The sequence below is a fragment of the Bos javanicus genome, chromosome 2 (assembly GCF_032452875.1).
Source record: "Bos javanicus breed banteng chromosome 2, ARS-OSU_banteng_1.0, whole genome shotgun sequence".
Classification (NCBI taxonomy): domain Eukaryota; kingdom Metazoa; phylum Chordata; class Mammalia; order Artiodactyla; family Bovidae; genus Bos; species Bos javanicus.
Genome location: NC_083869.1, coordinates 31171487 through 31196904, shown reverse-complemented (window position 1 = coordinate 31196904; position 25418 = coordinate 31171487). Strand labels below are relative to the sequence as shown.

The window sequence follows — 25418 nt, the reverse complement described above, 5'->3', positions numbered from 1 at the left end:
TCATTATGTGTTGCTTACACATAAGGAGCAGGGAATTATGATCTACCTTCTTAAGAGCAAAGTATGTGCACAAATTTATTTGGAATTCTACATGAGATTTATCTATTATTTCATTTATTTACCTAATATTCAATCTATTTTATGAGTATATACTCATGGGCATTCATTTTACACTTTGAATTATAATGCAATTTTATGTATAATATCATTGTGTAGTTTTGCTTACGTTGTTCCACTTTTTGCCATTGGACGATTTTCAGGTGACTCCTATATCTCTTTGCCATCACTCATGGTGGTATGTGTTTTGTTTTTGTTTGTTTTTCGACACTTTATTACATTCTGACACTACGATATAGTCCAGGCTCATCTTTCATACTTCCTGCCCCAGTCCTATAATCAACCATTTCTCCAAGGAGCCTTTGCTCTTTTATTGAAGAGTGGCATTAGAAACCATGGTAAAGGTGTGTCTGTGTTTGTGTTTACACATTTGTCTCCTTGCCCTGCCAAGTGAGGGCCCAGAAGCAATGACACTGCCTTGGCAATCAACATGGCACCCAGATCGTGGTTTCTAATACTATTCATATAGCCACCTGTGCCTAGGTTAAACTAAACGTGAGGTCATAGTCATTTCTCCAACTTTATTTCATTATTGCTGGATCATTCCAGATTCCTCCCTTTACTTATCTGTAACCCCTCACTCCAAAAGTGAGAAACCTGAGTTCTGTCATCTACTATCTATTTACTTAATTATTCAGTGCCAGTGTACATGCATAATTGTTTCTGGATTGTTAATCCATACTGTGATGGGAAACAACTTTATCAAGAAGAGTATAGTTCCTTTTGCCTTTAGTCTTATAGGCTCATTCATTTCCAAAGTTACTTAGATTAGTACCTATTCCCTTCCTTCAGTTTATTATTTAAGTGTATTTAGATACTTTGTCACATTCTGTGTTTCAACCTGAGATCTCTCATCCTCACACGATTAAAACAAATTTTGCATATAGTATTAAGTTTTTGTGCTGTAAAGTTTTGTAAAGTTGACAAATACTTAATATTTACCATTTCAGAATCACACAGAATAATTTCTCCACCCTAAAAAATCCCCTATACATTACCCAGTCAAGCCCCTACTCTGAACCCCTGGAAAACATTGATCTTTTTATCATCTCTATTATGTATCTTTTCCAGAATATCATGCAATTGGAATTATACAGAATGTAGCTTTTTCAGATTGCCTTCTTTTTTTTTTTTACTTATTAAGATGCATTTAAGGTTCATCAATATTTTTATGGCTTGATAGTTTATTTATTTTTATTACTCAATAATATTTCATTGTATGAATATACCACAGTTTGTTTATCTTTTCAGCTCTTTAGGGACAACTTGATTGCTTCTCGTTTCTTGTGATTGTGAATATAGATGGTATAAATAGATATTTACCTCAGGCTTTTGTGTGGATATAAATTTTCAAATTAGCTAGCTAAATAGTTAGTGGAGTAATTACTGAGTTATATGGTAAGACTGTTTATTTTGTATGAAACTGCCAACTTGTCTTTTAAGTGACTGTACTATTTTGCATTCTAGCCAGCAGTGAATGAATGAGAATTCCTGTTGATTTGCATCTTTACCAGCAGTTGGTATTGTCAGATTTTTGTTGTTGTTGTTAATTTTAGTCATTCTAATAGATATATAATCAGATAAGATCAGTCGCTCAGTCGTGTCCCACTCTTTGCGACCCCATGAACCGCAGCACGCCAGGCCTCCCCTGTCCATCACCAACTCCCGGAGTTCACTCAGACTCACATCCATCGAGTCAGTGATGCCATCCAGCCATCTCATCCTCTGTCGTCCCCTTCTCCTCCTGCCCCCAATCCCTCCCAGCATCAGAGTCTTTTCCAATGAGTCAACTCTTTGCATGAGGTGGCCAAAGTACTGGAGTTTCAGCTTTAGCATCATTCCTTCCAAAGAAATCCAAGGGCTGATCTCCTTTAGAATGGACTGGTTCTGGATCTCCTTGCAGTCCAAGGGACTCTCAAGAGTCTTCTCCAACACCACAGTTCAAAAGCATCTGTTCTTCGGCGCTCAGCCTTCTTCACAGTCCAACTCTCACATCCATACATGACCACAGGAAAAACCATAGCCTTGACTAGACGAAACTTTGTTGGCAAAGTAATGTCTCTGCTTTTAAATATGCTGTCTAGGTTGGTAATAACTTTCCTTCCAAGGAGTAAGCGTCTTTTATATTCATGGCTGCAGTCACCATCTGCAGTGATTTTGGAACCCAAAAAAATAAAGTCTGACACTGTTTCCACTGTTTCCCCATCTATTTCCCATGAAGTGATGGGACCGGATGCCATGATCTTCGTTTTCTGAATGTTGAGCTTTAAGCCAACTTTTTCACTCTCCTCTTTCACTTTCATCAAGAGACTCTTTAGTTCTTCTTTTTCTGCCATAAGGATGGTGTCATCTGCATATCTGAGATGATTGATATTTCTCCCATCAATCTTCATTCCAGTTTGTATTTCTTCCAGTCCAGCGTTTCTCATGATGTACTCTGCATAGAAGTTAAATAAACATGGTGGCAATATACAGCCTTGACGTACTCCTTTTCCTATTTGGAAACAGTCTGTTGTTCCATGTCCAGTTCTAACTGTTGCTTCCTGACCTGCATACAAATTTCTCAAGAGGCAGATCAGGTGGTCTGGTATTCCCATGTCTTTCAGAATTTTCCACAGTTTATTGTGATCCACACAGTCAAAGGCTTTGGCATAGTCAATAAAGCAGAAATAGATGTTTTTCTGGAACTCTCTTGCTTTTTCCATGATCCAGCGGATGTTGGCCATTTGATCTCTGGCTCCTCTGCCTTTTCTAAAACCAGCTTGAACATCAGGAAGTTCATGGTTCACATATTGCCGAAGCCTGGCTTGGAGAATTTTGACCATTACTTTACTAGCGTGTGAGATGAGTGCAATTGTGCGGTAGTTTGAGCATTCTTTGGCATTGCCTTTCTTTGGGATTGGAATGAAAACTGACCTTTTCCAGTCCTGTGGCCACTGCTGAGTTTTCCAAATTTGCTGGCATATTGAGTGCAGCACTTTCACAGCATCATCTTTCAGGATTTGAAATAGCTCAACTGGAATTCCATCACAGTAACTCATTATTGTTTTACCTTTCAACGCCCTAATGACAAATGATGTTGAGCATCTTTATATATCCTTATTAGCCATCTGTGTATATTCTTTTGTGGGTATCTGTTCAGTTTGCCCATTTTAAAATTGGGTTATTTTATTTTTTTTATTTTAAGGGTGCTTTATGTATTGGGGGTACAAATCATTTATCAGATACGTATTTTGCAAATATTTTTCCCACTCTGTGGCTTCTCTTTTCACTCCCTTTACAGTGTCTTTGCAGAAGCTTTTAAATCCAACTTATAAATTATTTCTTTCAGGTATTATGCTATGGGGTTTATATTTTAAAGCTCATCACAAAATCTGAAGTCATGTAGCTTTTATTCTATGTTTTCTTAAAGAATTTTTATAGTTTTGTGTGTTTTGCATTTAGGTTTATGATTGGTTTTAAGTTACTTTTTGTGTATATTATAAAGCTGTATCTAAGTTCATTTCATTGCACATGAATCTCCAATTCTTTTAGCATTCTTTCTTGAAAACACTTTCCTGTCTCTATTGAATTGCATTTTCTTTGTCATTGATCTATATCTAGTATTTCCCAATACCATATTGTCTTGATTACTTTAGCCTTATAGGGAGTCTTAAAATGGAGTAGATTTCTTTAGAATTGTATTTGATGTTTAACAATAGAGTGACTATCAATTTTACTGTGTAAATTACCTGACCCATAACAGATACTCAATAAAGGGAAGTGATTACTATGGTTTAATAGAGATAAAGTATACATTAACCCACCTTATCCAAAATTTTATCTAGGCTTTTACATTAACTATAATAATAAAAACAGTAGCCAACATGCAATAAATGTTTATGACAGACCAGGTGCTAGTCCAAGTGCTTTATATGTATTAAGTAACTGATCACCATAACAACCTGAAGGGAGAGATGATATTACTCTTCAGTTTAGAAACAGACTTAAATACAGAGAGCTTCACTCTTTCCAAGGTCAAGAGTTTGTAAATGGTGGAGTTAGGATTTGAACCCAGGTATATATGAACAGTTGGAGAAGGGAATGCCTACCCACTCCAGTACTCTTGCCTGGAAAATTCCATGAACAGAGGAGCCTGGCAAGTTACAGTCCATTGGTCGCAAAGAGCTGGACACGACTGAAGTGACTTAGCACACACACTCACGTATATGAACTATAGAACTTTTGCTCCTGTTCTCTACACTCTCCTATCAAAGTTTGGGAAAACTATCAGGAAAAAAAAATTCCCCAAAATTCTGTCTTTGTTACTGGTCTATGGTTTTAGTAATCCTCTTAGATCTTTATAACCACACCAATTTCCCATCTGCTGCTGCTGCTACTGCTAAGTCGCTTCAGTCATGTCTGACTCTGTGTGACCCCATAGACGGCAGCCCACCAGGCTCCCCGTCCCTGGGATTCTTCAGGCAAGAACATTGGAGAGGGTTGCCATTTCCTTCTCCAGTCTTCTGGGATGACTCAAAATATGTTCTCTGTAAGTTCTGCGATCTAAGAGTCACTACTGCTATCCCTTGGCTTTAAAAAATTTCAGTCTCTATCCTGAGTTATGGGCTTCAATAAAGAATCCACTTGCAATGAGGGAAACCCTGGTTTGATCCTTGGATTGGGAAGATCCACTGAAGGAGGGCATGGCCACTCACTCCAGTATTTGTGCCTGGAGAATTCCCCAAGGACAGAGGAGCCTGGTGGGCTACAGTCCATGGGGTCACAAAGAGTTGGACCCGACCAAGCGACAAAGCACAGCACAGGACCCTGACTTATAATTAATTTGCAGTACTTTTGGCAAAATATGCTAAGTATGAGAGACTAGCAGGATGACTAAGACATTACAGCATCTCTTATTGTGTAATGTGACAGAAAAGAACTATAAAATATGCAGACGCAGACCAGAACATGCCTTTGACATACATCTGCCACTTGGATTCCTTGTATACAGGAGTTCATCCAATTTCAAGAGTATCTGAGTTTCTCAAAGCAGTTTTCCAACCGGGTTTGCACCCTGATGACCATGTTACAGCCTGGATCTTTTCCAATCAGGGCAGAACTTGTCCCATCAATACATCCTGGTGGTAGTTTATGGTTTAATCATTAAGTCTTGTCCGACTCTTTGCGACACCATGGACTATAGCCCCATGGACTATATCCTCTGTCCATGGGATTCTCCAGGCAAGAATACTGGAATGGTTTGCCATTTCCTGCTCCAGGAGATCTTCCCAACCCAGGAATTGAACCCGGGTCTCCTACATTACAGGCAGATTCTTTACTAACTGAGCTATGAGGGAACACATCCTAACACCAGTCAAAATGTGCCCATCTTGTTTTTCCTTCTCTGTAATTCTTAACTGACTCTGATGGGTTTACAGATAAGACAGACACTGGACCTTCATTCTTGAAAGAAAAATTCATGTACATATTATCTGTGAAATTCTGGATAAAAGGTCTTCACCCAAAGGGATGATTTTAATGACTGTGAGTTTAGAATAAATACCAATCCCAAAAGATGGAGAAAGTACTTCCTAGGTGGGCAGCACCACTCTTTATTAAACACATGCAAGACTACCCTTGTATATTTTCTTCCTATTTACTTTTGCTTTTTCCCAAAGTGTTCTACATCTTAAAAAAAATTTTCCTTACCCTGCATCTGATCCATTTCCACAGAGTAAAGGGTCATTTTGTCCATCCAGAACATAAAAGTGACCTGTTAATATAAAGAATAAACTATTTCATATCATTCCTGTTGACATTAGGGATAAATAGAATTTGTTTATCTCAGTTATTTCCAAAGTGGATACCAAAAAAGTAATTTACAAAGATGGCTTCAAGCCCACAGCTTCAACTATTTATAGTTAAAAACTCATTCAGCAACACGAAGATTAACAATGGAGCAATATTTCTTACTGTCATCTTCAATGTAATCCTTCCAGTTAAATGTGCTCATTGTTACATTAACAAATGTCCCATTTGAATTCATTGTGCCATTAAATAAAGAGGTGGTGTTGGTTTCAAAAGCAGAATCGCTTGGGGGCCATTGTAAGCATTTATTCCGCAGGTTGCCCATGAACAGCTGCAGACCAATTAGGGCAAACACGCTCAGACAGAACACAGTCAAGATCATGACGTCAGAAAGCTTCTTCACAGACTGGATCAGGGCCCCCACGATGGTCTTTAAACCTGTGGAGAGAGAATGAGATCAGCTGAGGAAGAGTGTCAGAAGCCACAGAGTCTTCTTAATAGTCATATACATTCTCTTTCCCCACAAACAGTTGCCTGTCTGTTTAGACATCAAAGCTTTATGGACAGCCAGATGGTTTGGGAAATGAATGAAGAGCAGATTTTTTTTATGAGCAGTGTGCTTTTGGGAGGTTTAAAATGAAAGGGTAAAGTATCTAGGCAGGAAGTTTTTTGTTTGTTTTTTTTTAATGTGTAGTTTTATGTGCTGCCATGAACATGTAAAGACAAACTTGCAGTTATTTTTCACGTCACATTTTGTGTTTCAGGAGGCTGTTTCTCTCCAACCATTTTTTAATACTAGCTTTCCAAGTTGCAGTGGTTTAGAGGAGAAAAGAATTTTAAGATAATAAAAATCCCATGCCATGTAGTACATGCCATTCAGTAATAATCTTTTCTCCTTTGTAAGAGGAGATCCACTTTCAAAATATATCTGCAGTAAATGGGAAAATCTAAATCAGTTAGTAAAGCCATGATAGCAAAGCTTTTATAGGATGTAAAAAAGAAAACATTGCATCATAAATGCACAAAAAAGTGGGTGAGAAAGAGAGCAAAACTAGTATTTTGTATAGACACCTCATGCAAGTCTCTGTTAAACTCAAAGGCTGACTTTACAAATCAATATTTAATTCATTTGGCATTCTTGAAAATAAAAAAACAAACATAATAAGCCACAAGGCTCATGTCACATGTGTAATTTCAACCTCAGTATTATTACAGTGTATTTAAAGTCAGCCTCGGTGTTTAACCTAGCTCTCACCTGGAATGACTGAAATTGTTTTCAAAGCTCGGAGAACTCTGAAGGTTCTCAACGCTGAGACATTGCCCAGGTCCACAAACTCTGTCACATATCTGTAATAGGGAGTTCACACACAAACACAATAACAGAAAAGTTGGAGATATAAGGGGTCTACCATCTTACACCAGTTTCTTCTTACCTGGAATTACAGAAATAGTTTTCAGAGCTCTCAAGACTCTGAAAGTTCGAAGAGCTGAAACATTGCCTAGGTTTACAAATTCTGTTACATACCTGTAGAATTAAATCAGAGTTACTGATAGTTTTGGCAAAGTTTATACTACATAAAGAATGAAAAGTGGGTTGGTTTGGCATATAGAGCCCCTTGAATTTTACGGAAATGCTAGACTTCAGGGTGCCATGTGCTAAAAGCTGCCTTTAAGGAATAAAATTTTGTTGCTTTATTTCAATACAGTTTTCACTAATATGAACGTTTGTTTGCAAAACTAATTAAAGTACAGTTGGTGGTATTAAATTTATAGTCAATGAATAACTTCATTTTGATGAAGTAGAAGACTATGACATGAAAGTGATTCCATTTATTGCTCATTTATCAGATACATTTACCTTGCAATATATATTCTAATATGTATTCTCAAAATATATGAGGCATATAGTTAATTTGGCTAACAAGCAAACTCTACATTTAAAATATGTCACAACAACCCGTTTTATGCTACAACTGTTTCATGCCTTTGAGCTTAACATGTTTTTAAAAATACTCACGCCATGACTATGACACTGAAATCCAGCCAGTTCCATGGATCACGAAGGAATGTAAAATCTTCTAAGCAAAACCCTCTTGCCAAGATTTTTATAAGTGACTCAAAGGTATAGATTCCAGTGAATGTGTACCTAGGAAAAGCATCCAAACAAAAATTAACAATTTCATTCGAACTGTTAAAATACAGCAAATCTGATTCTTTTGTGGTTTTTCAGTTCACTAAGATGGAATTCCTTATTCCCACCTACAAAAAAATCTACTAGTTTAGTCTTACGAGTAAAGGGTTAAACTGAAGAGCTAATACCTTCTACTAAGAGTTTGATCTTGTTTAAATATTTAGGTTTGATAGTAATAGTTTCATGTGTTTTATGGATAATCATCAGGCTTGATCCTCTAGAGTAACACTGTCCAACTGAAATTTAATACAAACTACATATATAGTTTTCAAATTTCTAGTAATCAAATAAAAAGAAGAAATGAGTAAACTTAATTTGCATGTTATACTTTATTTAAACCAATGTGTCTAAAATGTTATCTCTTCAACAATTAAAAGCGGCCACATTTCAAGTTTCAAATTTCAAGCTGCATGTGTCTACCTTCTCCCTCACTCGACAGTGTAGCTCTAGAGCTAACATTTTTTGGATTTGTTTATTTATAATAAAACATTTCATTCAGACTTCTTAAATGATTAGAATAATTTGGGGGATATTTTATGTATCTAATATCAAAAATGAACTTACCCTTTATATCTATCCTTAAGATTCAGGCATAACTCTGTAAATCTGCTTCTCTTATACGCTCACCAAAAATGTTCAGTTCATTAGTGTTCTATGTGTGTGTGTCTACACAATTATCAAAATTTAGGGATAACAAAATTCCTGAGTATAACCTCATATCAGTTACTATCTCTATGCACTTGGGCCAAATCAGTTCAGTTCAGTTGCTCAGTCATGTCTGACTTTTGTGATCCCATGGACTGCAGCACGCCAGGCCTCTCTGTCCATCACCAACTCCCAGAGTTTACTCAAACTCATGTCCATTGAGTCGGTGATGCCATCCAGTCATCTCATCCTCTGTCATCCCCTTCTCTTCCTGCCTTCAATCTTTCCCAACACCAGAGTCTTTTCAAAAGAGTGGGTTCTTCACATCAGGTAGCAAAAGTATTGGAGTTTCAGCTTCAGCATCAGTCCTTCCAGTGAATATTCAGGACTGATTTCCTTTAAGATGGACTGGTTGGATCTCCTTGCAGTCCAAGGAACTCTCATTTAAACATGCTCAAATTCAAATTTCAATCCCTCAAATAGTGAAATACTTTTCTATTTGCTTTTTGGTAGAGCATTACCAGCCCTCTCCTTTGAATGTTGACAATATAAGTTATTTCTGTTTCTTCCAAAAATAGTTGGGAGAGAGTATTTGTTTTTCAACATTGAATTCTTTTTAAAAAGTATAATCTAAGTTTGTTCTTCAGATTACTTCACTCAAGCCACAAAAATTGAATTTACTTTTATTAAAATTCACTATATTTTCCAGTCTACTAGTATTTTATACATGAAAAAAAAAGGGAAATTATTTTTTCAGGTTTTTTTTTCTGTAGAAATTTCTTTCTTATGAGGGAGCAAAGAAATCACAGGAAAATGTATGTCAGAATCTTCATGTCTAGCTTTCCTAGGAATGTTCTTTCTCCTTTTTAAACAATGCAATTGATTTCATGAAGAAAAGAATAATTCCTGTCTTTACTTACTATGAAGTAGCTGATTTTATTAGGAAGAGAGATAATTTCCAATGCCAAGCTTATGGTTACTTGTGTTTTGGTTTGAATCTTTGTATATTTACATATAATCGCCATGATATTTCTGTTTGGAGAGATTCCTAGCATTGCAGAAGACCATAAAAGACAGCTCCCATCTATGTTCTGTTTATCATATTAGTATATAATGCCCTATGGTTTATGCTAGGCAATTCTAAGTTATTTACAGAGTTGTTAGGAGTTATTTACAGAATTGTTAGGAGTAAGATTTGGAGGAGGCAATGGCACCCCACTCCAGTACTCTTGCCTGGAAAATCCCATGGACGGAGGAGCCTGGTGGGCTGCAGTTCATGGTGTCGCTAAGAGTCAGACACAACTGAGCGACTTCTCTTTCACTTTTCATTTTTATGCATTGGAGAAGGAAATGGCAACCCACTCCAGTGTTCTTGCCTGGAGAATCCCAGGGACAGGGGAGCCTGGTGGGCTGCTGTCTATGGGGTCGCACAGAGTCGGACACCACTGAAGTGACTTAGCAGCAGCAGCAGCAGTAGGAGTAAGATTAAAGTCCCTACTCCTATTTCTGTTTTGGGGAAAGGAAGAAAATTTGTGGGGATATTTGGAATATATGGTGAGTGTTGATAGCTATTCAAGGAAGAGGGTCTTAGAGCTTAACATTTAAGACAGCTTTGCACAGGACAGGTGTTCAGATATACCTGTTAGAAAGCTAGATTGAATGCATCAGTGAGAATCAAGGAGGACCTTGATTTTTCCTGGCTCTGACCCCACTAGGTTCTTAATCATGTTGTTGATTCTGTCCATGTTACAAGGTGTTTTCCCCCTGTAATTTTGATATTTATAGAAATGATTTGCCTTACATATTATGACTCTCACTGTATAATATGGTCCTTGGGATGCCATCTCTCTGTATAGGGAAGATTTCTGCTGTCAGTTACTTGTATTTTCCTGTCAAAACTGACTTCTCTTTTCATTGGACTCTGTTTTTTTAAGGTTTTTGTTGTTTGTTTCTTTTACTGTAATCACTAATGTTTTGCTTATTTTCCTGCTGCCTTGCTGTCAGGTGACTAGAGATAATTGATTAGGAAACCTGTGCAAAGTTTTCCAACTAAACAGTGTAAGTCAAAAGCTTTTGTAAAGCTGACTTTTCATAATGGATATAGGCATCTCTAAAAATAACTTAAAAGAAAACTGCATATTCAAATAATAATATTTGTGTCCCCTTTACCTGTCTTTTAATAACATTATATAAATAAATTCATACATGTTTAAGTATGTCAATAATTTATGCAGGGAAAAATACATACAGAATAGTTTTATACAGGTATATCCACTTGTTAAGCCCCAAATGGTAACTGAGAATTCTGTTAAATGGCTTGCCTCAACATAAGAACTGGATTCTCTACTAAAATGATTTCTAGGGAGCTTTTTCAATCTACTGTCAAAAAAGTCTTTAATTTGTTAAATCACTGATGAATGATGGCTTAGAATGATTCTGTAAATTCTCATAGAAATCTACAAAAAACAGAAATGAAAGTGTCAGTATTTGTTATAATAGCTTATCTCCTATTGGACATTACTTTAAAAATATAATGGTAAAAACATACAATTTTCTTTTTCACTAAAACAAATACCTGATCATTGTATTAGCTTATTACATAAATAGACTGTCCAAGCTAAACACTTTTAGTGAAACACTAAAAAAAAAAAAATAAAGCATGTTTCTTTCACAAATAATCTTATATGTGATTGACAAATTGGGGAATAATGCTGTTATAATGCAAAGATTTTTAGTTAAAGCACAGTTTTCCTCAGCACATTAATGTTTTGAAATAATCAGGGGCACCTTTTCCTTCACACTTACATACAATATCCTAAGCAATAAAAGACCTTAATACTACTGTAGAAAAATCGACAGATGTTCCTTCTTTCGTGCAAGCAGGGTGTAGTTTAACATGCCCAAAATACTGTGCTTAGACCTTTCCCTCTGTATTAAAATACTGAATCAAATGTTTTACTTTGATGATATCATTGCCAGGGTCTCCATTTCAAGGCAGGAAGGACAAGGCCCAGGTCTAAGACTGCAGAGAGGTTGCTGGCTCAGGCTTTAGGTACAAATGTCCACAGAGATTTAACTGGGCCAGTGTCTTTTTATTGGGACTGTTATGTTTTTTTATTAATATTCCAATTACAAAGTTTTAAAAGTTTTGAGAGATCTGTCCATAATCATGTTTTCTCCTTAAGCCTTGTTATTATTTGAATATGGTTTTGCAAAGACATTTTGCTTTCTTTACAGATTTGTGATGTTTCTAGTACACGTGTGTCTAAATAATCTATGTATCTTAATATAACTAAATATCAAAATAACTTAAACACCTAAGTATGTTTTTTTTAATGTACCTATATAGTGTATAAATGAATTGCCTAGTGATATAGAGCTAAACACCTAAATCAATTTTATCAGAATATAACAGTAGTAGTAATATAGTAGAATAAAATAATTTTATTTATGCTCAAATGGTAATTGTATTTTATCTAAAATGCATAATTGTGATTCAATCTTAACTTTTATGATAAATGATTATTTAGCTTCAGTTCAGTCGCTCAGTCATGTCCGACTGTTTGCGACCCCATGAATCGCAGTACGCAAGGAAGGCCTCCCTGTCCATCACCAACTCCCGGAGTTCACTCAAACTCATGTCCTTCAAGTCATGGTGATGGCATCCAGCCATGTCATCCTCTGTTGTTCCCTTCTCCACCTGCCCCCAATCCCTCCCAGCATCAGAGTCTTTTCCAATGAGTCAACTCTTCACATGAGGTGGCCAAACTACTGGAGTTTCAGCTTTAGCATCATTCCTTCCAAAGAACACCCAGGACTGATCTTCTTTAGAATGGACTGGTAGGATCTTCTTGCAGTCCAAGGGACTCTCAAGAGTCTTCTCCAACACCACAGTTCAAAAGCATCAATTCCTTGGTGCTCAGTTTTCTTCACAGTCCAACTCTCACATCTATATATGACTACTGGAAAAACCATAGCCTTGACTAGATGGACCTTTGTTGGCAAAGTAATGTCTCTGCTTTTGAATATGCTATCTAGGTTGGTCATAACTTTCCTTCCAAGGAGTAAGCATCTTTTAACTTCATGGCTGCAATCACCATCTGCAGTGATTTTGGAGCCCCCCAAAATAAAGTCTGACACTGTTTCCACTGTTTACCCATCTATTTCCCATGAAGTGATGGGACCAGATGCCATGATCTTCGTTTTCTGAATGTTGAGCTTTAAGCCAACTCTTTCACTCTCCACTTTCACTTTCAGCAAGAGGCTTTTGAGTTCCTCTTCACTTTCTGCCATAAGGGTGGTGTCATCTGCATATCTGAGATTACTGATATTTCTCCCACAATCTTGATTTCAGCTTGTGTTTCTTCCAGGCCAGCATTTCTCATGATGTACTCTGCATATAAGTTAAATAAGCAGGGTGACAATATACAGCCTTGATGTACTCCTTTTCCTATTTGGAACCAGTCTGTTGTTCCATGTCCAGTTCTAACTGTTGCTTCCTGACCTGCATATAGGTTTCATTTAATAACCTTTCTTAATCAAATGCTATCATTTGTTGAAAGAAATATCTATCTCATAGGAGAAATACGCCCCCCTCAAAAAAAAATTCCCTTGTTTTTCCATATTATGCAAATAATAGTTTCTTAGAAGTGTTTAGTTTGACTTCAAAAAGTGGAAACCATAAGTCAGACCATAGTTAAAAGGAGATTGCTAGAGAATTTGAGTGTGCATTTCTCATTCCAAGAAATCATTTTTACTTACTCTACATTCTTTGTCCAGTCTGGAGGATTACTCAAGGTCATAAATACACAGTTGGTCAAGATAGTGCACATGATAAGCATGCTGAATAAAGTAGATTATAGTTAAGGAACAAATGCTAGTACAATTTTGTGGCCATTTACAAACAATCCAATGCAAAGAAACCAAGTTACCTGTAAAATTAATTTTACTTATTTGTTTTAAAACAATGACAAAGAAAAAAACGAAACTCCGAAGTCTATCATATATTCTTTGTATTCTTGGTTCGTTGTTTTTTTATTTTGCATCATTCCCTCACAAAACTGAATTCAATAGAAAGAGATCTCTGTTTGAAGCAAATGGGAATTTTCTAGTGTAAGTCTAAAAGTTATACTTCAGCTACCCTTTAAAATTTCCACTGATGGACAAAAGGTTAATGAATGGAATATAATAAACCTGAGAATGTATATCCCTGTGTATTCAAGGATTACATTGATTGATTCTACTGTAATTAGGAACTCTAGTAGCCGTACAGTGATGGAACTTGTCCCTTTAGCATTTACCACATAAGAATAAAGGGAGAGACAAATTTTGCTAATGAGCTAGTTTTATTTTCTAGCTTTTTATTTTCACTTGCGAGTATAGGAACTTATCAGGACATTTAATTATCTTTCTGTATCTTGTCCTTACCATACCTAAACACACACTGTTTTTAAACCTTTCTAAGAATTAGCTGTAATGATTTCTCTTAGAATTTCAACCCAGACTTCACTCTAAGAAAACTTAGGATTACATTTTTTGAAGTAAATCTTTCTGTTTTAAAATGTAAATACTTTCCAATAGCAAACCATGGACTGGGAGAATTCAAAAGCACTTCAAAGGCTATCCGTCCTCTTTTCCCTGTCTCTAGGTCAACCCTGTGTCTTTTGTCTCCCTTTTAGTTTTTATGTTGACCTGTTTTGAATGTTTGTATATTTTGGATCACTGCCTCTGAAGATCATCTAGTTTATTATCACTTCTTGAGAGTTTTCTTGAAATCCACACCTATTATGTCATTTTACATAAAGTTTTTGACTATCATTGTAGGTAGTTTTAAGTTCAATGATTTTTAAATAGATGCTATCAATCAGATGCATAGTAGTTTAATAAATATTTACTGAAGGAAGAAAAGAAGGAAGGAAGGAAGGAAGGAAGGAAAGTCCAGGTGATGAAGATACAGAACCAATTAAGGCAAAAAAATTTGAACGTTTGGAATATAGATAATAATACTAAGCACAGGAGGCTATGCTTCTTTAATGATGGCTATATATGGTCTAATTGAGGTTAATAACAGTTTGAAGGAGATTTGCTGTTGTTCCTGCTACACAGTGTGTTTCATTTACTATCATAGTTTTCTTTTTACTACTAGAATCATAATTGTCATTCTACAATAATCTTGTTATAAAGAGCAGAAAATCAGTGAGTACAATAGATTAAATAACAAGGTTACCAATTAATCTGAAAGAATTATATATATATATATATATTATAAAAAGAATGACATTCTTTATAAAATCAGCTACTAGAAACAACATTTAGACAATTCACATAAAAAGGATATGAATGTACCAAAATCTTAATAGCAATTTTCCTAATAGGGTTTAGTGGAGTTAAAATATACAAGGCAGAGGTGGCACTGAATCGGAAAATTGCCTTCCCTTTATTCAATACTATAAAAGTCTGAAAAAGAACACATGAGAAAAAATTACTAGATTAGACATGTGGCTTATATGAAGAGCTTACACACATAAAAACTTTTTACCTGATTTATTTGAACTTGTTTAAGCCAGTTTGTATAAGTATAAACATATTAGATATCATTTTTTCTCCCCTAAATTAACATATAACTACAAATAAAGATACAACGTACTATTATCTAATCTGTCTCTCAGGTATCAATTTCCCAATACAAACTGATGATCCTACACAAAATTTGTATCAAGTTGTAAATTAACTTTGTGGACTCTAATTCTATTTAAGGCTTACCATCTGTCCCCAGTTTTGGTAACTTTTCAGATTATTCTGTACATACTGGTATTAAAATAATCTTTTATAAATATTTTAATTATATCAAATCTTTTAACTCCAAAGTTTATGAAGCTATTTTCCCTGTGGTAGTTGTCCTACTTTAAAATGTTCAAACAGGCTGAATAAACTGGTTTTGCTGGTTGTATAGATCTGCTGTAATATGAGAAGGACCAGCCGCATTAAGAATTAGTCTGAAATGCATCATTTCAAAGGGCATTCTGTCTCTAAATTCCTATGACCTGAACCCTATAATCATCAATTTAGCATTTAGGCTGGGCTTTCCTGGTGGCTCAGATGGTAAAGAATCTGCTTGTAATGCAGGTCCAATCCCTGGGTTGGGAGGATCCCCTGGAGAAGGGAATGGCTACCCACTTCAGTATTCCTGGGACTTCCCTGGTGGCTCAGATGGTAATTACCTACTAGGTCTCTCTGGAATCATCTTTTTGGTTTGCTTCGCACCAAAGCACCTTTGTTCCAGCCAATTCAATTCACTTGTCAATCCCACTTACTATCAACTTCTCACTCTGATTCTCAAGATGAGTGTCATAGAATCCTAGAGGAAGGAGGCACCTGAGAGGTCGTGTAATGCAAACTTACTTTTGTCCAGATCCATAACAGATCTGACGATAAGGTGCCATCTACAATGACCCACTCTTATATCAGATGTTCTTAGTTCTGTCCACATGTTAGAATCTCCTGGGGTGATCTTAAAATTGCTGTTATATGGGATCCACCCAAGAACAACAGAATTAATTTCTGGAGGATGGGCATAGACAATGGTATGTTAAACATTTTCCCCTAGTGATTCTATATGCAGCCACGGGTTGAAAATCCCTACTCTCCAGGAATGTCATCAGCTGTCAAAATCATCTCCACCATTATGTCTTTCCAGATAAATCACACTGCCTTTTGATCACTCCCCAATTGTTTCCCTTTTCCAGTAAGTCTTAGTATATTAATATACACACATTGGCATGCTGCTTGTAATTATAGCAGCAATTATTTGTAGAGTTCATTCCACTGAGGACTAGCTTAGAAGTTGTTATAAATCATTGAGCATAAAGAACCAGTTAGCTACTTTTTTTTTTTCATTTTACACAGCATTTAATAGCCTGGTTTGCAAATAAACTCTTTTCAATTAAATGTGAGTTTACCTTTAAGTTGCTATTTACTTTTAAGATATCTATTCTATATAACCGTTTAGTTATGAATATGTTTTCACTATTCTCAAGTTTTACACGATCAATTTGAATGCCATTAAAATGCATTGTGATGTTGCTTATATGATTAAAGTAACTAAGGGCTGTATCCTAGACATTCATGTTCACTGACAACATGCTCTGTTTGAGTAGAATATTGTGAGTATGATATTTACATTTAATGAATAGAAAATATTTATATATAAGTGTAAAGCATAAAGAAAGCGACCTCCCTGCACGTTGCCTTTTTGTATTCAAGACCATAGACCTAACCAACTATTTTCTATGAACTGTCTGTAGATTTGAAAAATGCTCTGATAAGGGAAAATAAGCTGTTCTTTACTAGCACTGAGATTATTCACAAGGGAGAGTGGGCACTGGGATGCCTGCTCTTGAAACACAATGCATTAAAGGATTTTTGAATTCATAGGATTAAATCACTTAATATTATAGTCAAGCAATCTGGGTCTGTTTAGATATTCAATGATAGCAGTAACATGTAAAGTTTACCACAGTTTAAGGTGCATTTACTCATTTTTTTTTTTAAAACAATATCCCTGAAAAAGCCAACTGTAACATTGAGAGGATTTTATTTTGAAAAATTTCCAAGGTCAAAGTGAACAGAAATGAACTGTTTCTTTAAACATGGAAGCCTCTCCTCTTCCCATAAGATTAGCCTTTGCAGTACTAATGGGATTAAAAATGACATAGCAAGGGCATCTTCAGTGAATTTACTGATTCTGGAATAAAGGAGACCTTAAGAACACAATCCCAGTTTATTTCTGGAGAACAACCCCTCACAGAAAGAAAACCTTGAGTTCTGAGAAGTGAAGAATAAAAGGTTGTTGTCCTGTATGGTAAACAAATGACAAGAAAGGCATTTGAAATTTGGGGCTCTTTTGTTGAGAGATATATTGAAACTGAAAATTATTGGAGAGAATGACTGATAAATAGAGGAGAGATCAATAGTGTCAATTCCAAAATCTGTTCTCCAATAAATAGTAAGTAATGATGTGACTTAAGAAAATAGTACTATATATTGCAACTAAGGTGATGAATGTTATATCTGAAAGTATGTTAAACTGGTTATTATCTACTTTGGAATGGTGCTTGCTTCTTTTTTCCAGGTAAATGTACATTTTACAGGTTCACTAAAGGTTTTACTACTTAAGGCAAGAATAAGTTCTCTGAGTAGAACCATATCCATCAGAGAATTGAAAATTATATAACTAATTTTTAAAAACATTTTCTTTCATTATATGATAAACACAGTATATAGCTTTGCTTAGTGATTAAGAGCTCTGGAGCCTGACTGCCTAGGCTCACATCCTGATTCATCACTTACGGAGTGTTAACTTTGGGCAAGTTACGTAACCTCTCTGTGCTTCACTTCCCCATCTATACAATGAGATAAATGTAGTACATGCCTTGTTTTTTGTTGAATGTTACATAAGTTATACGAGTTAAAGCACTCAAACAATACCTGACAAAGTATGAGCATAGCAAATTTTAGCTATTACCATAATCACTGTCACTAGTCTCAAGTTTCATTTGATCAATTTGAATGCCATTAAAATGCATTGTGATTTTGCTTATATGATTCAATTAGGTATGCAAAATTATAACATTAATTGATGGAATCAAAGTTTCATAATGCTTTATAATTTTAAGACACCTTTCACCTGCAATTATTCCATATAATTAACAAGCTTTATACCATATTTTAAATTCCAGAACTTCTCCATTAGCTTCTTACATTAGCTCCTTCTGTCCCAAGAGCTATTTTCTTCAATAGCCCTTCATCCTTCATCCTTATAGACTCATCATAAAGGAAAGCAGGGCAAACAACAGTATACACTCTGGATGTCTCTTAAAATGAGTCATGGCCATTATGAATAAATATGGGTTCCACTCTTGTTGTCAGACAGGGAGGCAATAAAAACTGACTTTGTTAGCACATAGAGAGCAATTCTGTTTCCTAGCGGCAGACTCACGTTAACCAAGCTTGAAAGCCTGATATAAAGTTAAAATGCCAATCTATTTATATACAACCAGATAGATCACTGTCACATGGGTTGGAATAATTGCTGTAGCAGAGCCAGCACATTCTTTCCTTTAAGCAGATGTATGGGAAGACGAATTATAATAAGATACTCTTTGTTGAGTGTGGAGTCCAAATAAGCTGACTTAATTAATTAATATGGATGTTTGATGACATCTCAATTAGGTGGCACAGTGTAGGCCCTCCCCAGTGTAGTGACTTTCTGAGAGGAAAGTACTTTCAGGACTACTACTAACTGAAAATCTGTCTCCCTGAAAAAATGTTAACATTTTTCTTCATTATTCTCTTTTGCCCCTCCTTAATTTTACCAATTCCCTATCTTAAGGATAGGTAAAATTCCTTTCTTTAAGTAGCAAATACTTTTAATCATGTCAAAGTTTAAGTCATACTGTCATCTCTTGAAGGCATCTTTGCAAATATATAGCTTGAATCAATAATTTCCAGAGGAGAATTTTCTTCTAGTTTCTTGGGGAATATCTCACTTGCATCATCATATGTAATAATACAGTAACTAAATTTCAAAATTTTCTTTACCAATTCTATAGTAAAGTACTGGAATAAATTATTTTTAGAACTATATGAATATATATTATATGCCACCTTTCATGCAGCTAGTTTAAAAGGAAGCAGAAAGAATCTGTACTTTAACATTATCCTCTGTATGTACATAGTTTCATACAATATGTACATAGTTTCAGAGCAATAGGGCTAGTTCCAGGTCTGAATGGTTGTCAGTTCCTTTAGCCATCGTTGATCTTATAAGCTGTATGCTGCTTAAAGAATATAGTTTCTTTAGCCATTCCTTTTAAAAGGGCTGGCTTTGACTAATAAAAGTGCTCATTTTTTCCTTTAATCTGTAAGCCAATAACTCTTGGCGATATTAATATTCCTTTAGTTTCTACATGGGCCAGTTTTTATGTCTGTGAATGTGAAATATAAATCATGGTTGTAAGCTGCCAAAATACCTAATTAGAGAGCACACAATCTATCATGAATTCTTTATACTTCCTACAAAATACTGCACGGTTGGTTTAACATAAAAAAACTAGCTAATTCTGACAGAATTATATGGTTATTATAGTATTAGAAAGACACAGTCATAATTGTTGATTTAAATCATATATAGTTGGAAAAACTTGAGTTTCTGTTTGTGTTTTTTTGTCTTCTGTTCTTGACATTTTTTTTTCTGAGTGATGTTTTAACAACATATAAGTGTTCTGGAATCTAGCCTGTCACAGATTAAGTTTAAGAGAAACTCCCAATCAGGTTACTGGACCCCCAAAAAATGTATCTTTGGGTGAACATTTTTTTCTATCTTCCTATAGGAGGGTGCTAAATAAAAGATTATTTATTACCCTTTAGACTACAAATGTATCGTGAAGAAACCTCAAGTCAAAGAACTGAAAACTAAGGACATGTGCCCTGTAACTCTTCTTTCACACAGCTATTATTCTGTTGTCTACTGTGTGTTTAAATATGTAACCAATAACAGATGTTTTGCTTTGTTGGTGTCAATTTTAATTTTGTCAATATCAGTGACTGTGAAATTGTAGAAATGGTTCACCTCTATATCACTTCACTTTGGCCAGATCTTGACTTCCTTTCTTACGTTTCTGCTCATTATATTGTACTTAAAAATAAGTGGAAATAAGTGTTATAAAATCTTAAACAATAGAAAACTTATGGTGCAGGGTATCCATGAGCCCCAGAAAAGTATATTAAAGTTCCAAGTTAAAGACTTATGGGAAGGATAAAATCAACACTCACTTTCTTATTGATATAGTAGGGGTCCAAGTCCTCCAGCGGCTCTGACACCATCCCTGGAGGGATGTCTCCGTAAATGAATGGAAGATTCTTTCCAGCCTCCAAGTCACTGTTTGGCTTTGGTTCGTTCTCTTCATCATTGTCTTGTTCTCTCTTGGGTTTCTTGGCTTTCTCTTCTGCAGCACGTTTTTCGATAGCAGCAAGAGATTCTCTAGTAAAAAGGCGGAAGCTTTCAGGTCCTGGGGGTACCAACAGTGCCTGTGCCATCTTTTCATCCTGCACATTTAATTACGTTTAGCTTCTTGCATAAGAATAGCCTGCAATTAAAAAAAATGCATGAGGGTTAGGAAAGCAAGAGAATGAGAGAGATTAAGAAAATCAACCAAAATGTTATTTAATATTTCTTGTATTAATTATTTTAATGTAAACATTAAGTAATGCTTTTCATGCTGCACTACAAATTTTAACTTAGAAATATCATTCAGTCTAATTTTCAATAAGACTTTATATGTCTGTTCTGATACCTTTACACCAAAGCATAGTAAACATTTGGTAAAGATTAGTGCCAAGAATGCTTGTCGATAAGATTACTTAGGGACCCATTATTTCTCTCCCTCCTCTTTTTATCATATCTTACTAACACTCCAAAGAAAAATATCCTGGTGACAATACAGTGATATACTGCAGACTCATAAAATCTCAGGGTAGGAAAAGAATTTTGTGTAACCCAACCACTGTTCTAATTACCAGCATCATTGAACACTGGTTCTAAGGCAAGGTCTGACTGTCAGCATCGACAGAGAAGGCAAAGCTGTTTCCTTTTAGCTTTTCACTTAGGTTCCTCCTGAGGTATCTTCTGAAGCAATGCAGAATGTATTTACTTTTCCTGTCTGCTCCTCTTTAAGTATTCCAGGACAGTTCATCTTCCTGAATCTTTCATTTGGTGTAGGGTTGTAAAGGAATGGACTATGGAGCCAGATTCCTTCTTTTCTAAACCCTGGCTGTCACTGTTGAGCGGCATGACTTTAAAAATGTAACCCCTCAGTGCTTCAGTCTTCATCTATAAAATGGGGATAATATGAGTACTGAACCCCCCAGGTTAGTAAGGAATTAAAAAATTAATTTGCATTAAATATTTAGACTAGTTTCCAGAATTAGCAAGCGTTGTGTTAGTGTCAGTGATCGTAATCTAATTATCTTTAGTTCCTTCCTTCAACCTTTTTCTCTGTTGTGGTTTCAAGCATCTTTGCAATTCAAGCCACTGTTCTTTAAATAAGGTCCTAACTTGCTGGAACTACAGCTAACTGTGGAGCTTCAGGAATGGACTGGGGAGTGCAGAGTACAGGGGCACATTCACACACGCCTACCCCATGGCTGGAAGAGGAATGGAGGAGACAAGGCAGACATGCGGAGTGGACCTGCTCAATTTCCCAGGGGAGGGAAGAAATTCTGTCTGCTGGAAATGTGACAGAACTGTCAGAAATACAGGAAATCAGCTAAATTTTGAAACATGAGTTAGCAGTTATTTTATTTTGCATTGTGCCAAGAATCTCATTTTAAAAATCCATCTAGAAAATAGAAACAATAACAATGAAATGCAATGAGTACATCAGCCATCTTGTAGAATGATCTACAACCATGGCATCAGAATAATCATGGAAGTCATCTGTGATATTTCCCTATCCCCAGACACCTGCCTTCCTCTGCCCCGACACTTACTCTAGTCACCATAGTAGTTTATCCCTAAATGGCATTCTAATTCTTGGCAGTTCGTTGCATGGAGATAGTGAGTTTCCAGACAAGGAGAAATTCTAGATCTTATAGTGACATAAGAAAAATAGTGACTCAAAAAAATGTATGATTTTGGAGTGTATATCTGAATTACTGGCTCCCAGGTCTGTCCCAGTGACAAAAAATATTTTAATACCTATGTCTTTCCATTGAATTCATATTCATAGTATGATACCATCATTATATTTCCTGCTTTATGAAGGTATATTCCAGATAAGTTATAAATTGTCAGACTTGTCAAAAAATTGTGCCATATCCCCTACTAGTTCTGAAAAAAGAACTTCTGATTTGTGATGGGACATCAAGTGGTATATGGATCAGAAGGTTTGGGAACAGGTATTCTGTTTTACTTGAAAATCAATCAGCTCTCTATTTTGTGCCTTCTAAATTCATGGTAGATGCACAAAGTAGAATTAATGGTTTCAGCCATTTTATGTTAAATCCAGTGGTGACATAGTCATCTCAACTCTAGGCAGCTGTGGAATAATCACAGCTTTTGTACTTTTCAGTGGGGAAGGAGTTTGCCTTTAACTCAAAGCCTTAAACAACCAGGTATGTGTAATCCACCTGTCTCTTAACACCTGTCTTGAATTGAATGGATAAGGGTTCTTCCCAAGTGCTAAATGAAAATGACAAGGCATGAGAAAAATATCTTTAAAAATTTCTGTGGAACTTGGCTGCTCTCTTAAGGGACAAGAAAGGTTGCTTTTGTAGTTAAGCATTCACTTGAAGTGATTTTGGTTTCTTTATTGACAGTGGGAACCTTGCCGCAGTTGGTTTCAGAGTCTGTGACTACTGAGTTTGTGGTATTGAGTTTGTCACTTAATCTTCCTCAACCTCTTTAAAGCACCTGCTTGCCAATGCAGGAGACAAAAGGGATGTGGGTTTGATCCCTGTGTCAGGAAGATCCCCTGAAGTAGGAAAATGGTAACCCACTCCAGTGTTCTTGCCTGGAGAATTTCATGGACAGAGGAGCCTGGTGGGGCCCCCGGTCCATGGGGTTGCAAAGAGCTGGACACAACTGAGCACACACAAGCAAGCAACCTCATTGACATTGAAATACCTTATCATATATGTGGCAACACTTTTCCATAAAGAAATAACTACTTTTACTCATTTAATTAGAGTCTCCTGGCTCCTGAGTTCTAAAATGAAATTATTTTAAACATATCTAATGTAGAAAATCTTCCAGTAATCTTTATAAATGATTTTGATTTCTCTGAGATGACACAAAAAAGGGTACCATCACAAAATCATGACAATTTATTTTAAAATAAATAATTTACCTTCATTCACTTATCAGGGGCCAGAATAAAGATCTCGAGTCTTGATCAAAAGGAAGTAAAGACGTCTCTTTGAAATTACCATGCTGGTGTCTCTAAATCCTGAGAAGACAGTCCAGCTCTAGACTCTCAGCTTTTTGTCTGCAAGGAGACCTAGGGTTTGCTCAGTATTTGGGTAGGCTGAGACATTAAAGATTATAGTGAACAGAGTTTCTTGGGGCTTCACCTATAGTGTTGCTGTTTAGAAACCTCTCGTAGTTCTTCAGTAGTTCTATTTTAATTTTTTTCTATTCTTTCTTGTTCTTTGTGAGCTTATTATACTGAGCTCTTACATAATTTTATATTCCTATTAGGACAGACTTTAAAAAATTAATTCCTGCTGATGCCTTGGTGTGGAATATCTATTATTAATGAATATATATGCATTATAATTTATTAAAACACATCAAATTTTCTCTAGAACTGTCCTTACAAGGACAAAAAAGGAGAAAAGATCTGAGGAGATGATCTCTTTGATTAAAAACTCTAAGTTTGTTAATGTGTATCAATAAAACAAATGCATCCTTCTGTTAATCAAGAAAGACTGTGGTTCAGAATATCTTATTACAGGGATGGATGACAGAATTTCAAACCTGGAAGGAAACTTAGGGTCATTTATTTAGGAAATATTTATTGAGGGACCACTCTGTATCAACACTGTGCTTGAACTAGGTACCCATAGTCTCTGCCCTCAAGGAATTGACTGTCCATTGGGAAAGACAGATTTTTATACTAATAATTATAATATAATCTTATATAACTGGTTATTGTCTGAGGTGCATTAAAGGGAGGAGTTTATTCTACCCAGGGAAGGGCATGGTTAAGACAAGTTTTCCTAAGGAAGTGATATTAGGGTAAGTTTTGTAGACTGGTTGGAATTTGACCAGCTAGTTGTAGTGGTGGTGGTAGATGGGGGAAGGTTGGGAAGAAGCCATATTAGTAGAGACCTATTAGGTAGGCAGGGGGGAAGCATGTATATGGACCCAGAAATAACAGAGCGTGGATTGTTTGGGAAGAACTAACTATAAGAAGTTCATTATGGGTGGAAGTCAACCTGCCTAAAAGGGAGGGGAAAAATAAAGGAATGGAATTTATGCAGGATATAGATCACCAAAGGCGTCATTCAGCACGCTAAGGAAAGCTGTAGGTGGGACACGCATGATCACTTTAAGATTGGAAAGATGGTGGCAGTATGAAGAATGGACAGATAGGGAGTGATCCTAGAGCCATGGTTTTTAAACATTTTGGTTTCAGGATCCCTTAATGCTCTTAAAATTATAGGTGACTTCAAAGAGCTTTTGTTTAAGAGGAGACTTATCTATCCATATTTACTGTACTAAAAATTAGAATAGAAAATTTAAAAACATGTTTTGATTAACATAATATGTTTACATATAAAACAGATTTTTAATGAAAACACCTTAATATACCAATCATGTTTCAAAATGAAAAGAATTGAGTGAGAAGAATGAACTTGTTTTACATTTGGGCAAATCTCTTTACTGTCTGACTTAATGGAATATAGCTAGATACTCATATCTGCTTAAGAATTCAATCTGTTGAGATATGTTGTTTTGATTAAAGTACAAGAAGAAAATCCCCTCACAAATATGTAGTTGGAAAATAGGGAGCATTTCAATTTCTTTATGAAGCAGTTGTGAATATTTTTCTTTGATAAACATTAAAACTCTCCAAATGGTAGTTTCTTAAATTAGTTTCTATGTGGAATCTAA

At 35.8% G+C, this 25418-nt stretch overlaps 1 protein-coding gene across 1 annotated transcript in view; it reads right to left on the bottom strand.

The window, feature by feature from the left end:
• SCN3A (sodium voltage-gated channel alpha subunit 3) overlaps positions 1 to 25418 on the bottom strand; it is a 121106-nt gene that overhangs the window by 68414 nt on the left and 27274 nt on the right. Inside the window, exons 3-9 of the mRNA XM_061436473.1 lie at positions 20576 to 20889; positions 15081 to 15199; positions 13505 to 13594; positions 7925 to 8053; positions 7163 to 7254; positions 6073 to 6345; positions 5809 to 5872 (exon numbers count right to left, since the gene is read on the bottom strand). Coding sequence (XP_061292457.1) covers positions 5809 to 5872; positions 6073 to 6345; positions 7163 to 7254; positions 7925 to 8053; positions 13505 to 13594; positions 15081 to 15199; positions 20576 to 20839 — 1031 coding nt within the window. The 5' untranslated portion in view covers positions 20840 to 20889. The remainder of the gene's footprint in view (positions 1 to 5808; positions 5873 to 6072; positions 6346 to 7162; positions 7255 to 7924; positions 8054 to 13504; positions 13595 to 15080; positions 15200 to 20575; positions 20890 to 25418) is intronic.